Genomic DNA, 23402 nt, shown 5'->3' on the forward strand with positions numbered 1-23402 from the left:
GCAAAAAGAAGCCTCCCTGGTGGCGGGTGAGAGCCGCACCCATCTCTGGGTGTAAGGGGAAGTATTTTGAAGGCCGTTGGAACAGTACCACTGTAGTAGATTGTCCTCTAGGGTCCCATGGCCCCAACAGCCCTGGATAGCTGCCTAGTTTTACAGTGTCGGCCACGAATTCCCTCCTGCAGAGCAGGCCTTAAGTTTGATCAGACAGCCTTTGGTTATCCCAGGCTATATAAGTCGTTTCTGCATCTTTTAGAAGCTCTTGCCATTCTGGTCGTTGCTTGGGTTCATGGGTGTTACAGCTAGGTAGGGCTATTGATTGCTTTCCCCTTAGCCACTTGCCTGGCTCATTCTGATACTCTGAGAGCTGGTCCTCAGGGAGGAGGCGTCCAGGTCAGATCCAGATGTATTTCTCCTGGGTCCAAATTACATGGTGTCCTTAGTAATGAGGTCTTATCTTCTTTTTCCAGAAGGCGCCAAGGGCTATGGCAAAGCTTATATAATTTGGGCAGTTTCTTGGGCTCTTCTTACCAACAGTGCAAAAGGGGGTTTCTCATGCCTGGCACTGGGGGTTTTGTTGGATAGTTTATGGTTATTGAGAGGTTACCCCAAAACTTCAATTAAACACTGTATGCATATGTGTAAAATTTTAAGTAAACACAAAATAATATAGTTCCTATGGCTTTTTTTCCCCAAACATTCTTGTGTTTTCTCTTTTCCCAATGCCCATGTCTCAGTACACTTTGATCAGTTAGCAACACACACACACACACACACACACAAACACACACACCATGATGAGGGTAGGAGAGGTTAGCAGATACTCTGTCAGGGTCAGAAGCACTTCTCACACATTACCATCTGATGGTTTCACAAATGTGAGCAGACCCAGGCAGGATAGCCTCTTTCATGTAAGCAGATCCAGGAGAAGTGATGATGTCTGGACTGGGGATGCTTGGGGGGCTACGAGGCTGTGGAGAAGAACTGCCATATGCAAGAGAAAGTTCTAGTCTGGGAGATGCGGAATCAAACCAGGAAAGTTCTCACTTTAGGAAATGACTTACGTGTTAGAGGTGTCTAAAGATGAAAGATACATGGCACCTCTGTTACCAACAGCAACCAGACAGAAGGACTTAGCAGAGTCTGTCCTGAGGCAGGATGCATCACTAGGATTCAGGGGCTGCTTTCGAATCTGCATGAGGCTGGTTTCTCTGTATCTCTGCTCGATATGTCTCTGCTCGATGTGTCTCCAGAAGTGGGTCTGCATGTGTTTCTACCTGGCATGTCTCAGCTGTGTGGTCTTGGGCGGGTTACTTGCCCTCTTTGTTCCCTGGCTATAGGAGGAGGCTATGAGCAACCAACCCTCGCACCCTGCCCAGGACTGCTGACACCCAAGGGCAGTCTTGTGCAGAGGCTCAGCAAGGTGCCTCACATACCAAAAGTGTCAAATAAAGGCTACTGTGCTACTTCCTGTGTTCGGTGCCGAATCTCGTCTCCAGGTGGCGCTGGATGTTCAGCCCAAATCCCAGCTTGAGTGTCAGCTGTGGCTTTCCTTAGAGACTTCTAAGTGCTGAGTTTAGCGCCTGGAGGAGGGAGGGTACTGGAAAAGTCAGTGTGATTACCACGGTGTAGGTCACGCTGTCCACAGGAGTTTTAATCAGCGGGAATGTTAGTGACTAAGAAGATGCTGGCTGGCTGCACCCCAGGGAGGCTGACATTAGGGAATCTGTTTTGTAAGCTAGTAGACCCAAACATATGCACATAAGTATGAATTTGTGCATGCACATGCGTGCGCGCGCGCGCACGCGCGCGCACACACACACACACACACACACACACACCTTCTCTGGACTTGGGGCAGCTATATTAACACTTTCTCTGCAGTCATGAGATACTGTCCTCATGGTTATCTCACTTGCCAAGAAAAGGGAGTGTTCTTTTGGACTTAAGGTCCAAAAGATCAGGTCCACACTCATGATCCACTCACCCTCACAGCAGGCCTGACAAGGTCCTTAATTTCCTATTTTGTGGATGAGGAAACTAAGCCTTGGAGATGTTATTTTCCAAAGCCATATAGCTGGAGCCAAGGACCTTAATATCCACATAGCATTTTGTTTGATTGGCTTGGTTTTTTGTTTATTGTGGGTTTTTTGTTTGTTTGTTTTGTTTTGTTTTTTGAGATAGGATCTCACTATGAAGCCCTGGCTGTCCTAAAACTCACTATATAGACCAGGCTGGCCTTGGACTCATGGAGACCTGCCTGCCTCCGCCTCCCAAGTGCTGGGATTAAAGGCGTGCACCACTGTGCCTGGTTTTATTTACTTATTTTATTTATTTTTTGCAGACAAGGTCTTGCTGTGTAGCTCTGGCCAGGCTAGTCAGTAAGTCTATAGGCTGGCCTTGAACTTGCAGAGATTCTTCTTCCTCATCCTCCTTAGTGTTGGCTTTACAGGCTTGTGCCTGCAGACCCAGCTCAAAGTCCAAATTCTTGTTATATAACAGATTCTTATTTACAACCTCTGGAAAAATTTAGAATGCATTAAGGAAATTTCTTTTTAATGATGTGGTCCCAGGAATATAAATATTTTAATAGGGATTCTCAAGAAGTTGGGAGGTTAGATGTCCCTGTCCTAGAGTGTCTTTGGGGGTAGGGGGTGGTGTCCAGTGAGTAAGCTCCCTCCTCCCCGCTGGACTCTCCCTCCTCCCACATCTGACTCTCTTCAATGCCCACATTTCTGTGCCCTCCTCCAGGTGTGGGTGGACGCTGGAACGCAGATCTTTTTCTCCTACGCCATCTGCCTGGGCTGCCTGACCGCTCTGGGAAGTTACAACAACTATAACAACAACTGCTACAGGTGAGCCCAGCTGATGGAGGGACAGCCACAGCTTCCAAACCCTCAGCTCAGTCCACAGTGCAGGGCTGATGGAGGGACAGCCACAGCTTCCAAACCCTCACCTCAGTCCACAGTGCAGGGCTGATGGAGGGACAGCCACAGCTTCCAAACCCTCACCTCAGTCCACAGTGCAGGGCTGATGGAGGGACAGCCACGCTTCCAAACCCTCACCTCAGTCCACAGTGCAGGGCTGATGGAGGGACAGCCACAGCTTCCCAACCCTCCGCTCAGTCCACAGTGCAGGCTGATGGAGGGACAGACCACAGCTTCCAAACCCTCAGCTCATCGTCCACAGTGCAGGGCTGATGGAGGGACAGCCACAGCTTCCAAACCCTCACCTCAGTCCACAGTGCAGGGCTGATGGAGGGACAGCCACAGCTTCCAAACCCTCACCTCAGTCCACAGTGCAGGGCCCAAACCACAGAGAGCTGCCTGCCCATCCTGCCCTTCCCCCAGGACCACAGGAACAGAGCAGGGTAATTGCTGCATGCCAGCGGCTTCACCTCAGTCAGGACCCAGTGCCACCGTGTGCAGCATAGGTACATATGCAATAAGTTGCCAATGGGCCTTGTTTCTGCCTCCTGTTGCTTCTCACAGGCCCAGTGGGTCCTCTCCTGACCCACCTGGAGTGGCGGGTCCCTCCTTGGCCCACTCTCCTCTTGATCTCCTACAGCTAGCCTCCATGCAGAACCTCAAGGAGTCCAGGCAGAGAGGTGACTAAGGCTGTGGATCAGCCTTGCAGACCTGCAGCCTGAGTGCCACCAATGAGGCTGAGGACCCCAGAGGGCCAGGGCCAGTCAGCAGGGGTGAGTGGGGTGATAAACTCACTCCGGTGTCCCTGACTGCAATGGCAGTGTTTGTTGAAGTCCTCACACCTAAGAGCCCAGCACCTGATACACAAGAGGTGGGATAGTCACTAGTGGTGAGGGTGGGGATGGGGGTGGTGGTGGACAGAGCATCGCACTGTGAGAGCCTGGGAGCTCCTTCTGTAGGAAGAAAACTCTGGGGACGTGATGGGGTGCCACAACGAGAACAGATCAATTGAGAAAGGACACCACACCTGTGTCCATCTTATAAACCAGTTAGCCACAAAGGGGAGCTATCCTAAAGTAAGGGATTAAATGCTAATTAGGAGATGTGAGAAGCTGATAGAAAACTAAAACTGAGTCCATAGAGAAAGGGGGAGTAATTGGTAGGTCCACATGAAAATATACACCACCTCAAGCTTCTGGGAGAAAAGAGAAAACTATTAAAATATTACATCAGGAAGCTGGGCCTGATTTTTCCCTCTCTTGATTCCTGTACATTGAAGATATTTATTTACTCTGAGTTTATGCTGCTTTTATGATGAAGAAAAAAAAAAAAAAAAAAAAAAAGAGCCAGGAGAGCCAGGCATATTAGCACACAACACTAGCATGCAGGAGGCTGAAAGAGGATTGCTGAATTTGAGGCTAGCCTAGGCTACATAATGAGTTCTAGGGTAGCCTAAGATACAGTGAGACCCCATCTTAGCCCTTCCCCAGGCCCATCCCAGCAAGGAAAATCAAATTAGTATCGATATCATCTGTGTATCATTTAACTCTAAATCAGATATACAAATTATTCATTAAATGAGAGGGCACAATAGTGATATGTAGTGTGTTTGGGGGCTTAGACCATAACATGTAAAGTTAAATGTGAATGATTTTCTTTACCAGCAACCCAGCAGCCAATCTGAAAGTGAGCGGCATGTGTGGATCTAGAGGGGCTGATCTCAATCCACAGCTGGTAGGAACTCAGCAGGCAGGATTTTCCCCCCTCTCTCTGTTGCTCAGTGGAACAAAGCAGATGCCTGCAGAAATCTGTTTCCAGATTGTTCTGCAAACAGGTCTGCCCAGCAGTCAATTAATCCCTTTTCCTGACAGCTTAGTTGCCTCTGGAGCTCCTGGGAGCCCAGCTCAGCTCCTGCTGGCTTCAAAGCCCTGGTTACATAAGCCTTCCCCAGAGATTGCGGGGAGCTGTAGGGGAAGATGACCGCCCCAGCCTGGCAGGGCCCAACCTCACGTGGCTGAGTGTGTTCACAGGTGAGACTGGCATCCAGAAACAGTGCTGAGGGGCCCCAGAGGTCCCTAAGAACTCAAATACAAGAAAGTGACCTGCGAGGCCTATAGGAGAGATGGGATCTGCAGATAGGGACATTTGCCTTCCCCAGCCTTTCGGTAGCTGAAGGTAACTGCCCACAGTCAGATCTTTGCCTTTTTTTTTTTTTTCTTCCCTTTTTTGTTTGTTTGTTTTGTTTTGTTTTTCAAGACAAGGTTTCTATGTGTAACCTTGACTGTCCTGGACTCACTTTGTAGACCAGGCTGGCCTTGAACTCATAGCGATCCACCTGCCTCTGCCTCCCAAGTGCTGGGATTAAAGGAATGTGCCACCACTACCAGGCTCCACAGTCAGATCTTGAAAACCTTGATTCTTAGGAAGTGTCGTGTAGCCCCAGAAAGGGCCTCTGAGTGGACTGGATTTCCAGCTACAGTTTTGCTGATAACTGACGATGGGGCCTCACTTTAGCACACGATAGCTCCTTAAATGTGACAGGAGAATTCTGGAAGATAGCAATCATGGAGTAAGGCCCTCCTCTCCAGATCCTCCCCACTTACACATCTGGATAAGTCAGGGCTGTTTGGCTTTAGACCTGAGGAGAACGTGCAAAGGGCAGCTCTGACTGGATTTTAGACATAAGGCTGCCTCAGGAATAGTGTGGTCCTCTCCTGGAGCTGACTGAGTTTCTTCCAGAGTCCAGGCAAATCGGGCTTTAATAGTATAGTCAGCCAGCTGGCATTCACTGTCAAGGGAGGTCTTCAAAGGGACCTATATGGGTCATCCACGCCAGGGTAACATTCATGAAAAATAGCCTTGGCCCCAGGGGCTGAGCGTTTGTGTTCATATTCCTGGGGAATATGTCCCTGGAAACTGTTCTGGCTATGAGTGGCTGGGTTTGGCTTCAGGCCAAGCTCAAAGCTGCTCTTTATGTGTGCACCCTGGGGTCCTGGCTGAAGGGACAGTCACTCCCCTAGGGAGTTCTTCCCATGGGAGGGGAGGGGAGAAAAGAAAACCTACAAAAACATAGAAGACAAGTCCGGTTAAGAAGATAAAAGTAAGATGTCTGTGTCATGTCAGCTAACGTCTTACTGTAGGTCACATGGCTAAGCTCAAACCAATGGACCTGGGGGGAGGGGTGGGGCTAGGAACAACCCATGAGGCCCTGCTACCAAAGGCTTTATCATGGGTAGGTCAGTCCCAAAGGAAAGACATTGCAGGGAGAGTCAGCGCCAGGCTCCTGGCTCCTTGTCCTTTGTTCTCTCTCCACTGTGCCCCCATTACCAGGGTCATTGTTGGTTTTGTCACCAACATTAGTGTTACCTTTGGTTCTATTACAAAAAGCACAGTGCAAGAAGAGACACATGTGCACATGCCAGCTGCAGAAGTCCTGGGCAAGCCAGAGTGCCCTACAGATAGGGGACAGGAGAGATGAGTGGAAAGAGAACCTGGTTGTTAACTGAGAGAACACAAGGCTGAAGAGCTGTGAGACTCAACCTCCAGACCACCCCCAGCCTCAAGCCCCACCCCACAAGCCTGCTGGTGCCTAAGGCAGATTTCCTCTGTGTAGTTGAAGGCAGCAAGCTCTAGCTCCTGGGCCAGAAGCGAAGGCCACTCCACTCTGGGACGCTATTGGTCAAGATCACCCAAGTACACTTCCTGTACAAGTACAAGGCCCTGATTTGCATCCTGATCTGAGCTGTGAGCCCGCACTACAGAGGCTGCATTCTAGAGCCCGTGGTAGGATGACGGGCCAGGACTCTGGGCCACCATCCTCATCTTGATAGTACCTCCATCACTTGTCTGGTTTCCTGCAGGTCGGGGCTTTATGTTGGTGCTTCCCAGCTGGCAAATCCTTGTCAAGAGTTGGTCAAAGAAACTGCTCTAATCAGCTTCTTCCATGAGCTGGCCCAACGAGCAGAGCCTGCATAGAGCAGAGTGCAGGCCTTTGCTTGGTAATGAGTTCAGCCTCTCCCCTGCTCCACCAGGACAGGTGTCACCACAAAACATCTCCCCTGGAAGCTGCTGGAGCTGCCTAAGGTCCTTAGTCACCCACCTGGCTTCCTGCATGGAGGCTTCTCTCATCCTCTGAGCTTTGTGCCTTGGGATCATGGTCCTCTCTGCTATCTCTGGCTTTCTCCCCTCAGGAATCAGAGCTATGTTTGTCTCCCCAGTCTTCCCTCTCTTGATCTATGAAGCCAGGCTTCCTCCCCTCAGTAACATCTCTCTCCCTGCTACCAACCTTGTCTTCAGGCAATGCAGGGAACACTGTGTGACTGTGGACCAGCTGCCCACCCTCTCTGAACTACAAATATTTCATCTAGAAAACAGAAGGCTTTCAGTGTCTATGAATCTCTGTTGGCCCCTCAAAGTGCCCTGGTCTCAGACGGAGAAGGTTCCAGCAGGTGCCTATTCTGCTCATACTGACCCAGGCACCTCTCATTGCTTCCCAACAGGGACTGTATTATGCTCTGCTGTCTGAACAGTGGCACCAGCTTTGTGGCTGGGTTCGCCATCTTCTCAGTCCTGGGCTTCATGGCTTATGAGCAGGGAGTTCCTATTGCTGAGGTGGCAGAGTCAGGTAAGTCTACAGAGGTGGCCTGTAGAAAGCCAAAGGTTATGGGGGAAGCCAAGGGGTGGAGGATAATGTGACCACTGTAGTCTCCCTGTCCTCACTGTGTTTTTAAAGATGTGGCCACATTCTTCATCCACAGCCCACCACCTGCGGGAGAAACCCTGACAGTCCTCACTGGGGAAGTCAAAACCATTTACTTCCCAAGCTGCCCTGTGTCCTATCCCCAATCTCCACTCACCTTGGACTTGCTCCTTTCTTTACTCAACCCCAAGGTGTGTTTACAAAATGGCCTCCAAGCATAGCCTGCACAGCCCTGGACTGCCAGAGTCATCCCGCCCACTTCACTACCACTGGCCCCACTACACAACTTCAGTAGTCTGTCACACTTCTGCACCATACTCCATCACAGACCCTTTACACACAATGCTCCTGTGCTTGGGGAACCTCCCTCCCCTTCCCCCCCCTCCCCTCCCCCACCTCACTCTACGTATAGAATCCTCACAGCCTGAAGTGTAGTTGGTATGTTTGTATCATATGTTGACACGCTTGTATATTATGAGCAGAGTGAGGGCTCACCGTGATGACAACTCCTTCTTAACTTACATGGTAATTGGGTTCTAGAAACATAGACTGTAATGAAAATGTATTGTGGACCCTACGTGTTGAAGATAGAGGTGGTCCTCAAGGAGGTTGGGTGAGAGCCAAAGTAGGTGACATCAGAGGTATACGCTGCCTCATAGTGTGCTTAGTTCCTCTGTCCATTGAAGGTTCATCATATAGCTTTGCACCAAATGACCTCAGGGGAGAATTCTCTTCAAGTAAACATGTAATGTTTGCCAGAACAGGCTGCACATTGAGACATTCAAGATAAGTAGGACCAGAGAAATAATGCAGAGAATTCATACAATTAATAGAGAACATTTTAAAAGCCTAACAACTCTATCAGGAAAGATGAACAAAAGGCATAATTCCTAAGCAAGGAAAAAAAAGAAAAGAAAATAGAAGTTGCTAGTGTATTAGTGGTTTTTCGGTTGCTGCTACAAAATTGTCATAACTAAAGCAACCCTCAGAAGAGTTTCCTTGGCCTACAATTTCAGGGGATAGAAAGTCCATCATGGCAGGAATACGTGGTATGGTATCAGGAGCAGGGAGCTGAGATATCACATTTCAGCCACATTCAAAAAGCAGAGAAAGCCAGCAGGAAGTGGGGCAAGGCTATAAACTCTCAGATCCCGCCCCCAGTGATGCACTTCCTCCAGCAAGGCTGCCCCTCCTAAAGGTTTTAAAACCTCCCCAAATAGCGCTGCCAACTGCGAACCAACTGTCCAATGTATGAGCTCCTGGGGGACATTTCTCATTCAAACCACCACAACTAATAATATTAACAATGAAAGAGGGCCAGCAAGATGGAGCAATAAATAAAAGCACTTCTCACACAAGCCTGAGGACCTGAGTTTGATCCCCAAACCCCACATAAAAGTGGGAGAGAACTGCCTCTACAAAGATGTCCTCTGTCCCCTACACATGTTCTCACACACATAACATGCACATGCGCACAAGCAATAATTTATTTTTAAAGTTTTAATTTTGTTTGAACAATAAAATAAGACACAGGTCTACAGACCCCACAGACATTAGAACGAAAGTAAGGAATCAAAGTGAGTAACATTACCCTGTACTTGACCACATACGTGATATGGTTAAATGTATTTTAAAAGGCAGTGTGCCCAGACTGACACAGGAAAACTGAATGGCTCTGTATCTTTTAAGGAAGTAATTACTTTATTTAAAGCCTCATGGGCTAGCTCAGTCAGTAAAGCACACTTGCCATCTAAGCACAAGGACCTGAGTTTGGATCCCCAGAACCCACGGCAAACAGTCGAGTGTAAAGGTGCTCACCTAAAACTCCAGTCTCGAATGGAGAAAGGAGAAGACAAGCAGACCCACGAAGCCCCCTGGCTGGGCGGCCTAGCCTAACCAATGGGTTTCAGGTTCAGTAAGCAGCCCTATCTTGAAAATAAAGAGGAAGGGGAAAGACAGCCCTGGAGGGGTGCTGCTTACTGGCTTGCTTCCCATGGCTTGTTCAGCCTGCTTTTAAAAAAAAAAATTTTATTTATTTTTATTTTATGTGCATTGGTGGTTTGCCTGCATGTATATCTGTACGAGGGTGTCAGATCTTGGAGTTATAGACAGTTCTAAGCTGCCATGTGGGTGCTGGGAATTGAACCTCGTTCTAAGCTGCCATGTGGGTGCTGGGAATTGAACCTCGGTCTTTTGGAAGAGCAGTCAGTGCTCTCAACCACTGAGCCATCTCTCCAGCCCCAGCCTGCTTTCTTATAGACATCAGGCCACCAGCCCACGGATGACACCACCTTCAACAGGCTGGGCCCTCCCCCATTGATCAGTAAAGAAGAAAATGCCCTACAGCTGGATCTAATGGAGCCATTTTCTGAATCGGGGCTCCTCCCTTTCTGATGACTCTAATTTGTATCAACGTGACATAAAACCAGTCAGTACAGTGAGTTTGAGGCTAGCCTGGGCTACACAGTGAGACTTTGCCCTCCCCCCAAAAAGGTATATACTTAAAAGTTGAATAAATATTAGTGCTCATCTATATCCCTCGTGAAGAAATAACAGAAATACGAGAAAATATGTGTGGTCAACTGTTCAAAAAAGAAACAGAAAGTGCTAGAAAGCAGAGAGAATGGTTAATGTCCTGAAGGGCCGAAAGGGTTGGAGGGATGGACAAGGGTGAGGCGGGAGGGGGGGGGAAGGGCAGTTCTTCCCAGAGTGTCTTCCTTGTTATCCTTGACCCTGGGTGATGTCTCATACCCCATCTAAGGTGGGGTGGGACCCTAAATGAAATACAAGCTAGTAACAGGGACCTGGCTGTGTTATAGAATGACAGTGAGTCCTGTAGTCACACTGGGCATCAAGGGACACAGAAGTAACAGAACAAGCATGGGTGTTGAGTGGGTACTGGAGCTAAAGATAAAAAACGTAGCTGGAGTGAATCTGAACTGGAGATTCTGCCGAGCAGAATGTGCATTTCAGGGTGGACTAACTGGCAGATGTACATCCCAAGGCCCCCCGTTTTCTTCTGAGGGGCAGGTACTAGAATATACTGTACTGGACATCAAGGGATTTGTATGCTTGAGCTCCTGGCTTCAGTGTGAGGATAGAAACATGTGGACATGCACAAGATGGGCGAATGTGCTAAGGGAGCCCAGGCCTGGGTTTCTAAACATCACCACCTAAAGCTAGAGCTGCTGGAAGAGGAAATCCAGTGCAGAACTGGGCCAGGACACCATGAAACCAGAAGATAAGGCTGTGTGTTCCAGAGAAGCCTGGGGACACATTGGAAGGATGGAGGATTTACCTGAAGGAGCCCCTGGTGGCTTGAGCAGCAAAGTAAATAACAATCACTACTGGATCATGACCCAGAGAAAAGACCTGAGCACTAAGGAGCAAGTTCACACAGGCATAAGCACATCACCCTGTGAAGACCAGGACAGTTCATCCTTGCAGAATCCTGTTGAATAGACATAAAAGGACAGAAGAAGATGGCCATTCTCAGGCTAGCACCATCATAACAATGGCTGTAGAAGCAAAAGCTACAGTGGAATCTGAGATCCCAGCAGAGACTTGAGAGAAGCAGGGTCCTGTGTAATCTCAAAGTGCCCCTCCCCTGGAAGAGGAAAGCCATTGCTTCAACACGGAAATGATGTAGATGGGGCCAAGAAACAGGATCACCATCAGCAGCCTACCCTAGTGTTTCTCTGAGAAGGACACACAATACTTCTGTGGAATTTTTGTTTCTCATGAGAACTGTTAGATTTACTTAGATCAAGCATAAGAGATTATAAAGACAAATAAATACCTCAGTTTTTATATACTAGCAACATACAGTTGAGGAAAATTAAATACTTCCTCAAAAATTTAAAGACCAAAGGGGGCTCAGGAAGTGGTTCAATGGTTAAGAGCATTGGCTACTCTTCCAGAGGACACAAGTTCAATTCCGAGCACCCACATGGTTGATCACAACCTTCTGTTAACTCCATTTCTAAAGAATTCATTTGCCTCTATCAGCACTGCACACACACACACACACACACACACACACACACACACACACACACACACACACACCTTTAAGATAATCTTTTAAATGAAAAATCTACCAGTGGTTGGCTAGGATGCTGATAGGGGTGGATGTGGAAGTGGGGAGCAGCAAGCAGCTAGAGGAAACAGGAATATTGTGTACCTTGATGGTGGTTGTGGTGTGGACATGTTTCCAGAATCCACTGGGATGCACACTTATCCTGTTCTCTTATGGTATATTGGTTATACTATAAAAACCTTTCTGCCATGTACTCCCTGCTTGGTGGCATCTCACTATTCTAAGAACCACTTTTAGGTAGACTGTTCTGCTCATGCTTAGACTCAGCTGCTATCTGGTCCTGGTAAGAATATTTGAATAGGCTCCTCCCTGCAATGTGAAAGCAGATGGCAGGTAGATGCAGAGGAAGATCTGTGGGCCAGACCCTCCTGGCTTGAGCCCTGACCCTTCCAGGCCGTCTCTACGGTAGGCCCATATTAGCACCATCAGCACAGTGAGTGGCCTCCAACACTACACACCTGCCAGGGGGAAACACTGAACTCTCTCCTTCGCCTCCCAGGTCCTGGACTGGCTTTTATCGCCTACCCCAAGGCTGTCACCATGATGCCTCTCTCCCCATTGTGGGCCACCTTGTTCTTCATGATGCTCATTTTCCTGGGCCTGGACAGTCAGGTGAGGGTGGGAAGACAGAAGGCGATGGTGCGGGAGGGGAGGGGAAGAGCCAGGTCGGGGAACCAGTGAGGGAGGGGAGGAGAAGAAAAGGGACTAGGCAGGCCAAGTGCTCCTCTTAAGAACAGCTTCTAGACCCCAGAACCCTCTCCTGACCTTGGACATCAGGCCAACAAGAAGCCCTTCCCCCCCAATCACAGACGTGTGTATTTAGTGTTCCTCCATACCTTCTTGTTTTCTTCACCCAAAATTTCCAATTTAAGTGTTTTTTAAAGCTTTGTTTTGTTTTAATCTATTGCTTTTATTTATTTATTCTGTCTGTGTGTGTGTGTATATGTGCATGTATATGTCTGTGTGTGTGTGTGTGTGTGTGTGTGTGTGTGTGCGCGCGTGGACACACACCTGCTACAGTACACGTGCAGAAATCAGATGACAACTTGTGGGGGTCAGTTCTCTTTTCCTGCCATGGGTGTCAGGGGTCGGACTCGGGTCCTCAGACTTGGCAGAGAGTTCCTTCACCCCACCACCCCTGACTGTAGCTCAGTTTTTAGGACGATGCTCCATGTCCTTCCACCCTAGTGAACGATTCCTACCCAGAGCTTCCTGGAAAAGCAGAAACAAGTCCTGATAAGGTGGGCTGTGGCTAATATGCTAATGATGATAATGTCACCAAGGGTCCTGTGTCCCCTGTCCCTACCAAGTCACAGAGCACATGGGACATAATAGGCCAATTCCTTCCTTTGGCCCTACAACCAGGTCTCCAAGACCTGTTTCTGGCATCCTCTTGGTACCTCTGCACCTTCACCCAGCAGCTGCCCACCAGTCCCCATGGGCCTCTGTCCATCCATCCTTCCCTTACTCCTCAGAGCAGGTACATGGTCAGCTCCAGAAGTGAACTGCTCACCCCTCCCTACCCCTACCCCTCTACACAGCTGGCCGTCCCTTTCTCTTCTCTCCTGCCCACTCTCTTCCCCATGACCTCCGAGCTTGAAGCCTATGGCCTCTCTTTGCCCTACAGGCCCAGAATATAGCCTCCACCTGCTGCTGAGCACAGATGGATATCTCGAGCCCAGAGGACTGCTTCCAGCCATGCTGGGGGCTCTCAATAATGCCCGGCAAGTCCATGCTATGCAGAGGAGAAGCTCTGCTTGACAAGGCTAGCTGCCCTGACCCTCCTGCATTAGGGGGAAGGCTAGTGCCCAAGTTAGCCTGAGGAGCACTTCTCCCACCCAGGACCTTGCAAGAATCACGGAACACACAAGCGCTGGCCTGTGTGTCTGTCCATCCCAGCCACATTCAGTGTCTCTCCGGAGCCGGAATCCTTCCCCAGAAGCTGCTAAGCTGCGCTGCAGAAGCGCTGGGTGTTTCTGCTGAAAGCTTTCCCCTCCATTGTTGTTAGCAAAGCCTTTCAGAAACCAGCACTCTGCAGCTGGTGTGTGACAGGCAGAGAGAGGGTTTTGCCTGGCAGAGGAGATGGGACTGAGGCATGGATTCTGCTCAGAACTCACTTAGCCGAGCTCACTGGCTCTTCTGCCCTGTGCCCGGGGCCATATTCCCAGCCCACCCTCTGATAGTCACTGGAGCTGAGGACCCTGGTTCATTGTCTGGGTCTGAAAGCAAAAGCCGAGGCTTAGAGGTACTGAGTGACTTGCTAGGACAGATGTCAGGGTCTGCGTGCCTCTCATCTGTACACATCCACACACCATGCCCCCAGTAGCTCCTGGGTAAGCAGCCATCTTTGAATTTCATCTGCGTCCCACAAGACCCTGGGAAAAGGCTGGTGGTACCAGTCCTTGTTGTGGAGGCAGAGCAGAGGGACCAGGGTTCTCAATAACTCCCAGCCATGTGACTTTGAAAGACTCACCATTCTTCTCTGTGCCCCCATCTCTTTCTATATAATGGGAAATCTTGCCTAGGAAGACAGATATGAACTGAACGATTGGGGGTGCAGAGTCTCCCAACATGGTGACTAGCAAACGCTTATACCATCGAAGCACAGGGGTGGGAAACCGCCTCAGAAGTAGGGTAGTTCACGCCTGGGCTCTGCTACTAAGCACCTGGACAGTGTGCCTTTCCACCTATCATAGGGCAGGGGACTGTCACAGTTCTAGAAGCCAAAAACAATGGCCAGAGCCTGCAGTCAGCTGATCACCAAACTCCCAGGACAGTTCTGAGACTCCTGCCTTGCCTCGAGGGCAGAGGCTGGGTCTCCTGTAACTCAGAAAACCACGAACAGAGAGTGACAGACAGCATGACCCTGGGAAGTACGTCCCGTTCTCTCAGCATCTTCGTCCTGGTCCACTCAGTGGGCACACGGGAGCTAGTTGGTGCTGTGGGATGCAGTGTGGAGGTGGAGGGCAGGCCAGTGAGAAGGAAGCCCCCTGGTACATGGACCTAGGGTACCAGGACTGGCCTTTTCCTGGGCTTCACACGTTGTCTCTCTCCCTCCAGTTCGTGTGTGTGGAAAGCCTTGTGACTGCTGTGGTAGACATGTATCCCAAGGTCTTCCGGCGAGGTTACCGGCGAGAGCTGCTCATCCTGGCTCTGTCCATCATCTCCTATTTCCTAGGCCTGGTGATGTTGACAGAGGTAAGTGACTGTCAAGCAGTGCTCCTACAAACCCCAGCTCCAAGGCCTCAGACCCTGTGGGCGGATCCAGCGCTGCCTCTGCTACTCGGGTACCTGTTCTTCCTTTTGGTACATCATGAGAGTAAACACAGACCCTCAGCAAGCTCTGAGTACAAGGTCGCCCCTGCGTCAGTGCTAAAGGTGGCTGTTGCTAGACAGGCTAACACACATGGGGACTTGTTAGGTCATCCTGGTGATTCCCTGGTCATCCCTTGCGTGACCCTCTGGGAAAGAGAGCAGTGTCAGCTCTCAGGCCCAGCACTGGCTTCTTGTCATGACCTTAAGCTCAATACTGAAACTTCCCCCCAGAACAGGCACCTGGGATAGCCTTTGCTGTGTGTTCCAGCCTCAGCCCCCTGTGTGTTCCTCCTCCTTGTCCATGCAGGTGAGGTGGGCTTCTCCTTGACCTTGAGTTTTGAGGTTATCTTCTAAACCATGAGCTCACCCCACCCTGCTGCAGCTATCCTGTTCCTGTTCTGTATCAGGTACCGGTATCTCTGGAAGGTGAGATGAGGTGTCTTTCTCCTCATAAAGCACAAAGATAACTAATGCAAGGAAAGGGGGAGGGCGGACGACGATCTGTTGCCGAGAGACACAAAGAGGTTGTGTGAGAAACAAGAAGGAGAGGGGAACTAGAATCCATCAGGCAGCCCGGGGTGAAACAGAGGCCAGCCAGCCTTAGAGGCCCCCCTTCCCCATGCCCCTCCCAGCCAGGCTACAGCCTCAGGGAAGCTCCCCTGCCTCCCTTTCCACCAGGCTTACACACACACATACACACACACCACTGTGTTCCCAGCTCACTCCCTGGTTCTCTGGCTGTTATAAAGCTCCCAGACCAGCCTTTCACCTGTTGCCTCGCCCCCCACCAGGCCCAGCTTGAGCACTCCCAGTCCATCCAGGGGCGCCTGTAAGTGCCAGGGTTCTTGTTGTTGTTACTCACTGTCCCATTAATGAAAGTGACAGGTCACTATTTGAGCAAATGAATGGGGTGAGGGCCCCAATTCCTGCTCTCTCTGTAGAATTTCTACTTTGTGTTTCTCTATGTAGGGAGGCCAGGCTACAGTGCGTAGGGCCCCATTACGCACTGGTTAATTACACAGAATGGAGTGATTTGTCATATACAAATTGAGGGGTTAGCCTGATGCCTTGAAGAAGCTAATGGGAAGGTGTTGGTGTGGGTGTCGCGGACTCCTAGCACAACCCGCCCTGAGTTGCCCCCCAGTGCAGAGAGCCTCTCCCTAGGGGCCGTCAGGGAGCCAGCGCTCCAGCCAACCAAGACGATTAATCAGCAGGCATTTGATCGTCACATGCTAGCTCTCCACCCCGACAGAGGAGTATCTTCAAGCCATTGTGCTGAAGAGGCTCACAGTAGACCCAGGGAGCCATGTAAGCCTCAGTCATCCTGGTAATTGCCTGCCAGAGCCTCTCTCGTTTCTGCATGGTTAAAGCTCCGGTCTAAGGAACATACAGGCTACCCATTTCCTATCTTCCACCACAGCCGTGTGACTGGAGGTTAAGACTGTGAGCCCTGCCATTCAGTTCTCAGCCACCCCCGCAACTCAACCCCATGACGTTGTGCTGCAAGTAGCCTTGCCTCTTGGTGCCTCAGTTTCCCTGCAGGGACATTGGATGGTACTAGTCATGTCTGGCATCACATTGTTGGAGGAGGGGGAAACCACAAAGTGCATTAAGATATGGAAAAGTTAAAGCCAATCTTGCCATTGATGCCTTCATGGGCTGTGTTGTGAGGAATAATATGTCACCAAGCGATGGCATGTGGCCATCAGAGCAGGAGTTCTTAAGCATTGCTATACATGGTCCTTTTTCACCCAAGAAATTTGCATGTGAGCCGGGTGTGTAGGAATATAAAATAGATATATGGGGTCAGGATAGATGGCCCAGTGAATAAGAGCACAGGCTGCTCTTGCAGAGGACCTGGGTTTGATTCCTAGGCCAAACTAATTGCCTGAAACCCATGCCTAAAGCTGGCAGACTCTAATGTTCACTGTTGCTTCATATCAGCTTCACATCAGTCAGGGGCTGGGGATTATTTAGTTAACCCTTCTTGTGTTTTTCAAAACAAGAAGACATGATCAATAATTTTAAAAAGAGAATTCTTTCCTGTAAAAATTCTGACTTCTGGTACATTCTAGAAAATCTGCACACAAGGCCTCACACCCATGCCTCCCTAACCACCATTGACCACAACTGTATCCAGATGGCATATGGGCTCTACAGTTGACCAAAGTCCCCACCATGCCCTGCACACTGAACCCACTCTTGACACTGGCATTACCTGTGTGGCCCTGTCTTTGTTATGATGTTGCCTTGATCTTTGGAGGAGACAAATGAGCAAACATGTGGTTTCAACCTATGGGATACACATGAGAGAAGACAACCCAAGGGACCTGACTTGGGAGAATTCTTGTTCCATGTGAGTCCGCTTGGCAAACACAGGAGGCCCTGAGCTGCTAGCTGGCTTTCTAGCCCACTGCCCCAACTCACTCCACCCATCCCTTCCAAGTTTTTTCAGGCTGATTTCCCTGTGCCCTTCAGTGATCCTTAGTGAAGAGCTACACTGCACTGTTTAAGGGACATGGCAAGGCATCTGTCAAGGTTCTCTAGGGGAACAGAGTTTAAAAGAGGTTCACTAGGATGTCTTTCATGGTCAGGGCAGCTTCCTGGAGAGCAGAACCTGCTAGCTGCTCAGCCCATGAAACTGGACATCTCAGTGGCTGTAACTTGGGGCTGGAGGCCCAGGAAGGTCACTAGAGAGGCACTAGCACTGTGTCTGTGTTGGAAGGCTAGAAAGGCTGGGCTCCGTGGATGGTGCTGGAGGCTACAATAGAAGCACACACTCAGCAATAGGCGAAGACATACTTTTCCTCAAATCTTTCTTTATCTGGGACCCTGTTGGGAGGTGCTGCCCACCCTGAGGCCAGGTTTTCTCGCTTTGATCAGTTTATTTTTTTTCTGGAAGCATTCCCACAGACATGCCCAGAGGCGAGTCTCTCAGGTTGATCCTGATTCTGGTTAGCTTGACAATAAGGCCAACCATCAAGGGGCCAACCGTGTGTTACAAAAATAAGCTGTGCACCTACTGTGTATCCATTTCCAAACAAGCCAGCTAGTACCGCACCACAGACCCCATGCTCCAGACGATTCTACATTCATCTTTTAAGGGACCTACTGTGCACTGGGCCCTGTATTGAGAGCTGGAGGCACAATAAGGACCAACGTGTGGAGGTTTCCTAGGCAGAGCTCATAGCTCTCAGCTGTTGCCAGGGCACTTTAAGGATTAAATTGTGAGTTCATACAATGTGGTCTAGAGGCCTGAGCTTTAAAAGAACGTAACCAAAGGGGGCTGGAGAGATGGCTCAGAGGTTAAGAGAACTGGCTGTTCTTTCAGAGGTCCTGAGTTCAAGTCCCAGTAACCACATGGTGCCTCACAACCATCTATATTGAGATCTGGTGCCGTCTTCTGGATCATTGGCTCACATGCAGACAGAATACTGTATAAATAATAAGTAAATAAGTCTTTGGGGGGCTTTTCTAAGAACTTAATCAAAAGCAGAGTGAGGCCACTTTGCTGAGAATGGGTGGTGGGATGGGTTGAAGGGAGCCATGGGTAATGTTAAGCCTCTAAGACCAGCAGCAATAAGACTGCTGGAGCTGTCCATCTGGGCAGAGGTGTTGAGGCGCTCTGCCCTCCACTCTGGTATCACTGGAGCCTTCGATGCCCCAGACCGCCTACAACCCTGACAAACCAGGACAGGGCCTTTGGGACACCCAGCTGCACTCAGATGCAGCACTCAGGCTAGAGATGAGCAAACTACTGGCTGGCAGCTGCTAGCCCAGAGAAAAGACCCCAGGGAGGCTGGCTCCTGACCCTAGTCTCCACCGTGTCTGTCTGTGTGTCCATCCTCCTCCCCACAGGGAGGCATGTACATCTTCCAGCTCTTTGACTCCTATGCAGCCAGTGGCATGTGCTTGCTCTTCGTGGCCATCTTTGAGTGTGTCTGCATCGGTTGGGTGTATGGTAAGTGGAGGATGGGACCTTGGGGCTTGGTAAGTTGTATTTGTCTGGCCACTTTCCCTGGGGTCCCTTCCTACTGTCACAAGACCTCTCTATTTTCAGGGCGGCATAGGATGTTCAGGATCCAGACACCCTGGCTACTGGCCAGTTGTATCCTGAGGCTCAGCCTTCCCCTTTTGTGGAATTTGTATCCCAGAGGGAGACATCAGGCTGAGGCACTGGCATGAGCCACACCCTCATTCATTTCACCTTCTGGTCCTCACACAAACTAGGATGAGAGCTGAGGTCTCCAGGGCAAGTGGCATGCAGCTTTGGAATAATTGACCACTGTTCACTCGTAGCCCAGACGGGCCTTACCTCCAGAGCCCAATTCACTGTGAATCATCATGTCCTCGCTTTACCTTGCCCATTGTGTTCATTGGTTTTGCATCACTGCAAAGAAATGCCTGTCACGGGCTGCTTAAGAAGTAGAAGGTTAGCAGAACTCATAGTTCTGGAGTTCAAGTCCAAGACTGGGTGGTACTATTGCTTCTAGTCCTGGTGAAGGCCTCTTATGGTGGGACTATGTATTGGAAAAAGCCATCACATCTCTTGCCAGGAACAGAGAGAGGCAACTTCCCCATTGACCAGAGGACCTCTGTAGAGCTCCACGTCCCAGAGCACAGTAGGACCACCTAATAATGCCACCAAGGGACTGAGCTTTACAAGCAGGCACTCGGCACTCAAGCCCAAGCACCCTTTGTCCCATGTTGGGGGAAGGTAGGCCTACCTTACCTCTTCTCTGAGACACATATGTCTGTCTGCTTTCCTCCCGACAGGAAGCAACCGGTTCTATGACAATATCGAGGACATGATTGGCTACCGGCCACTGTCACTCATCAAGTGGTGCTGGAAAGTCGTGACCCCTGGGATCTGTGCGGTAAGGCTGGCAGAAAGCCATCTCTAGGCCCTCTGCTTGCTCACTAGCCACTCTTCAGCTCCAGCCAGCTCAACTGAGGCTGGCCCTGAGGAAGGGGGCATGTCCCCCAGGGCCCTACCACCTGTCACTGTGTGGAGCCGATGTCTCAGGTCAGACTCTGGACGTGCCAAGGCAGGACATCACCCAAGTTTCTACCTCTGTGTTGAGCAACCCTGAACGAGTTGCTGGCCTGTCAGTGTAAACCAGACTGACAGTGCTCCACTTCCCTGGGGAGTGAGGAGATTTGCTACTGAGAAGGTGGCAGACAAAGGTGAGAATGTCGAGGTTTATGCTCTGTCCCTGGAACCAGGCCATTGTCCGGCCTTGGTGAGAGGAGCCGCGTTATTCTTTGTCCTGTCTTTGATTCTGGAGGCATCTAAACTTATCTTCCCAATTGAAGGGGTCAGAACTGACTGCAGGTTTGAGATAGCCTTAAGTCAAAAACAGTGGGCAGAAGCTGGTACAGAGGATCCTGGGAGAACAAATATCAGAGCCCTGGAGAGGCCCCAAGGCCCCAGTCCCTGGGTCCCAGCAGCTGGGCTGGCTTCCTCCCGTGAGTCTGCATCAGGTTCAGCTGTGGACAGTTGAGGTGTCTGGGCCCTTGGGGGTAGGGTAGGGCTGAGGGGCAACACCAAGACCCTCCACCTGCCTCTCCCCGCAGGGCATCTTCATCTTCTTTCTGGTCAAGTACAAGCCGCTCAAGTACAACAACGTGTACACGTACCCAGCTTGGGGCTACGGCATCGGCTGGCTCATGGCCCTGTCCTCCATGCTGTGCATCCCACTCTGGATCTTCATCAAGCTGTGGAAGTCAGAGGGCACACTGCCTGAGGTGAGCAGTTGGTAGAGGAAAGCTAGGGAGGCTGGGAAACAGTGGCAGGCTCCTCTCTGGCAGGGTTTCATCCTTAAACCATGCCAGTAGCACCTCTGTGAGATTTCTGGGTTAAGCCAGATTCTGTGACTCCTGCCTCAGCCTCCCCACCCACCAGACAGGTTGGCATCACCCCTTAATCGATAAAGGGCATAAGAGGTCGGTGGGGGGGGGTGGTCCTCCTACAGGGAAAGCATTTGAATCGGGATCTGAATGGAGGTGTAACCAAATGCCAGCTCTGACTTGGCTCTGTCAGGCCACAGGGAGACATAGGTGCCATGTAACATGCTTCCTCCAGCTCCCTGCTCGTGGGGACCCCTGGGCTCCAGCAGGGGCCAATGGATGGGGAAGGTCCCGTCTGTCACTTTCAGGAGCTGTTGGTCGAGGGCAGCTGGTTAATTCAGATTGAGACCAAACTGTCCAGAGGGGAGCACTGACCTGGGACTTTAAACCCTCAGCCTCAGGACACCCTACTCAGCCCTCCAGCAGCCTCTTGGTACTTCCAGGGCCTTTTCTGGCTTCTTCCTGTCATGCTAGCTCACACTCTACCCAGCCAGCCAGGAGGGCTTGTTATAGAGTGAGCTCTCTGATCTGGCCAGCCTCTGGCCTGCCTGCTTTGAGACCTGCACCCATCCATTCACTCCTGAGCCTGAGGCCCACATGGCTTCTGTCAGAGACAGGAAGGATCTACAGGGAAGCCGGGGTACAGCGAGGGACCTTCCCAGAAGAACACAACAGAGTGAAGATCATGTTTGAGCTGTGGTCGGTCCATTGGCCTGAGCCTCGCAGTAATTCTGGGCAGCAGCTGAAGAATCGGAAGCATCAAGGTTGCATCTTACCTGTGGAGCTGGTGAAGCAGGGAAGCGAACCCAGGCTCCTGCCTCCAGAGGCTCTTCTCTAGACCTTGGACCAAGTCAAGAGCGTAGTATAGGGCCTGGCACACAGGAGGCACAGTTTATCAGCTCCCATGAGTCTGAGTATTAATCTTAATAATATAGACAGTGTGGCTTCCACCCCAAAGAGGAGAGTCAATCAACCTTGTCCTTGAGCACTAAGCCACCCCAAGTCCTTGTTATTTAGGGAAGGGCCCCTGTGCAGGAGGGCTTCCTGAATCCTGATGCTGAGGTGGGACCGGCACCTGAGACGCATTCTGAGAGGTCTGGGAGGCTGAATTAGGGGCAGCCCCAGCCTCTTAAACTTAGCTTGAGGAGCTCGGTACAGAACTTCTCTCCCCCCCCCCCCCCCCCCGCACTGCAGTGGTGTGGTGACAAATGCAGGGCAGAGCAGGGCTCTGCATAACCAAAATTTACACCAGTAGCCCTGGGTGTCCCTTTCCCACTGGTCAGTGCCTGCCGTCCTAGCCTATAGACTAGGGATGCAGTCAGGAGACTGGCTGGCACAACCATCAAAGCCACTTCAAAGCCCAGCCCTCCCCCCCCCCCCCCCCCCGCTGCCGAGGAAGGAAGGGGCGGCGGGTTCTGATTCTGACCCTAGTCCTGGTTGTCTTCTACACCCATGCTGCAGAAGCTAAATGCCTCCGCCCCTTACTTCTCACCCACTGCCAGGAGCAGGGATCCCAGCCACCCCTGTTTCTGGCGGTGGAAACTCACAGAGGAAACACCTCACCCTGAACAGAGAAGTAAGGCAGAGCCAGGGCCTGCTGGCCCAGTCTGATGACTCTGAGGAACATCTGTACAGCCAGGGAGGCGGAAGTGGGCAGACCCCGAGCCCTAGCAGCCTTGCTCACACATCTTTCTCCTCCTCTCCGACCATCTAGAAATTACAGAAGTTGACAGTCCCCAGCGCTGATCTGAAAATGCGGGGCAAGCTTGGGGCCAGCCCACGGACGGTGACCGTTAATGACTGTGAGGCCAAGGTCAAGGGCGACGGCACCATCTCTGCCATCACAGAGAAGGAGACGCACTTCTGAGTCCCAACCAGCCACTTGGGATGCATCTCCCGCTTTTCTTCCCTGCCTGTAAATGAATCCCGAACCTCGTACTTCACCTAATGTTAGGGCCTTGCTTGTCTGCACAGGACTTATTAACAAGTTAACTCCCAGCTGGCCACTGTGTGCCCTGCACCCTCTCCTCACCCCTGTGATCATGGGTGTATCCACCTTACCAAGATAATTCTGTACAGTGACTAGCAGATCCTAGCCTGGGGTAGTTCAACCCGTGTTTTCTAGAGTCCTTGTATTATACTGTCAACTTTTACGCTGTGGGCGCGTGGAGTGAGGGAGCGGTGACCATCCATCCGCCTCTGGTTTTCAATCATTCCCAATTTTGTCTCTGAACTTCCCTGGCCACCCTCCTCTGTACCCTAGAAACAGCTGGTTTTATTTTTAGTTTTTTGGGTTTTGTTTTGTTTTGGTTTTGGGGTTTTGGTTTTTGGTGGGTTTTTTTTTTTTTTTTTTTTTTGCTTTTTGCTTTTGGTCTTCCCTTTTCCTACTGACAGGACCTTCCACATGTTAAGGTTGCAAGACAGAGAAGAAAACATCCTGCCGTCCTCAGGACTCCCGAGTCATCAGAAGTTGATGACTGTCCCATCCAGGCTACTTCCTTCTCGCCCTGAGCCT

The 23402-nt window shown here is 50.6% G+C and overlaps 1 protein-coding gene across 1 annotated transcript in view; it reads left to right on the top strand.

The window, feature by feature from the left end:
* Slc6a11 (solute carrier family 6 member 11) overlaps positions 1-23163 on the top strand; it is a 115545-nt gene extending 92382 nt beyond the window's left edge. The window contains exons 7-14 of the mRNA XM_051155100.1: positions 2749-2852; positions 7424-7548; positions 12222-12334; positions 14783-14920; positions 18896-18998; positions 19814-19914; positions 20615-20785; positions 22602-23163. Of these exons, the coding sequence (XP_051011057.1) occupies positions 2749-2852; positions 7424-7548; positions 12222-12334; positions 14783-14920; positions 18896-18998; positions 19814-19914; positions 20615-20785; positions 22602-22754 (1008 nt within the window). The 3' untranslated portion in view covers positions 22755-23163. The remainder of the gene's footprint in view (positions 1-2748; positions 2853-7423; positions 7549-12221; positions 12335-14782; positions 14921-18895; positions 18999-19813; positions 19915-20614; positions 20786-22601) is intronic.
* The last annotated feature ends 239 nt before the right edge of the window (positions 23164-23402 follow it).

Source organism: Acomys russatus, chromosome 13 (assembly GCF_903995435.1).
Source record: "Acomys russatus chromosome 13, mAcoRus1.1, whole genome shotgun sequence".
Classification (NCBI taxonomy): domain Eukaryota; kingdom Metazoa; phylum Chordata; class Mammalia; order Rodentia; family Muridae; genus Acomys; species Acomys russatus.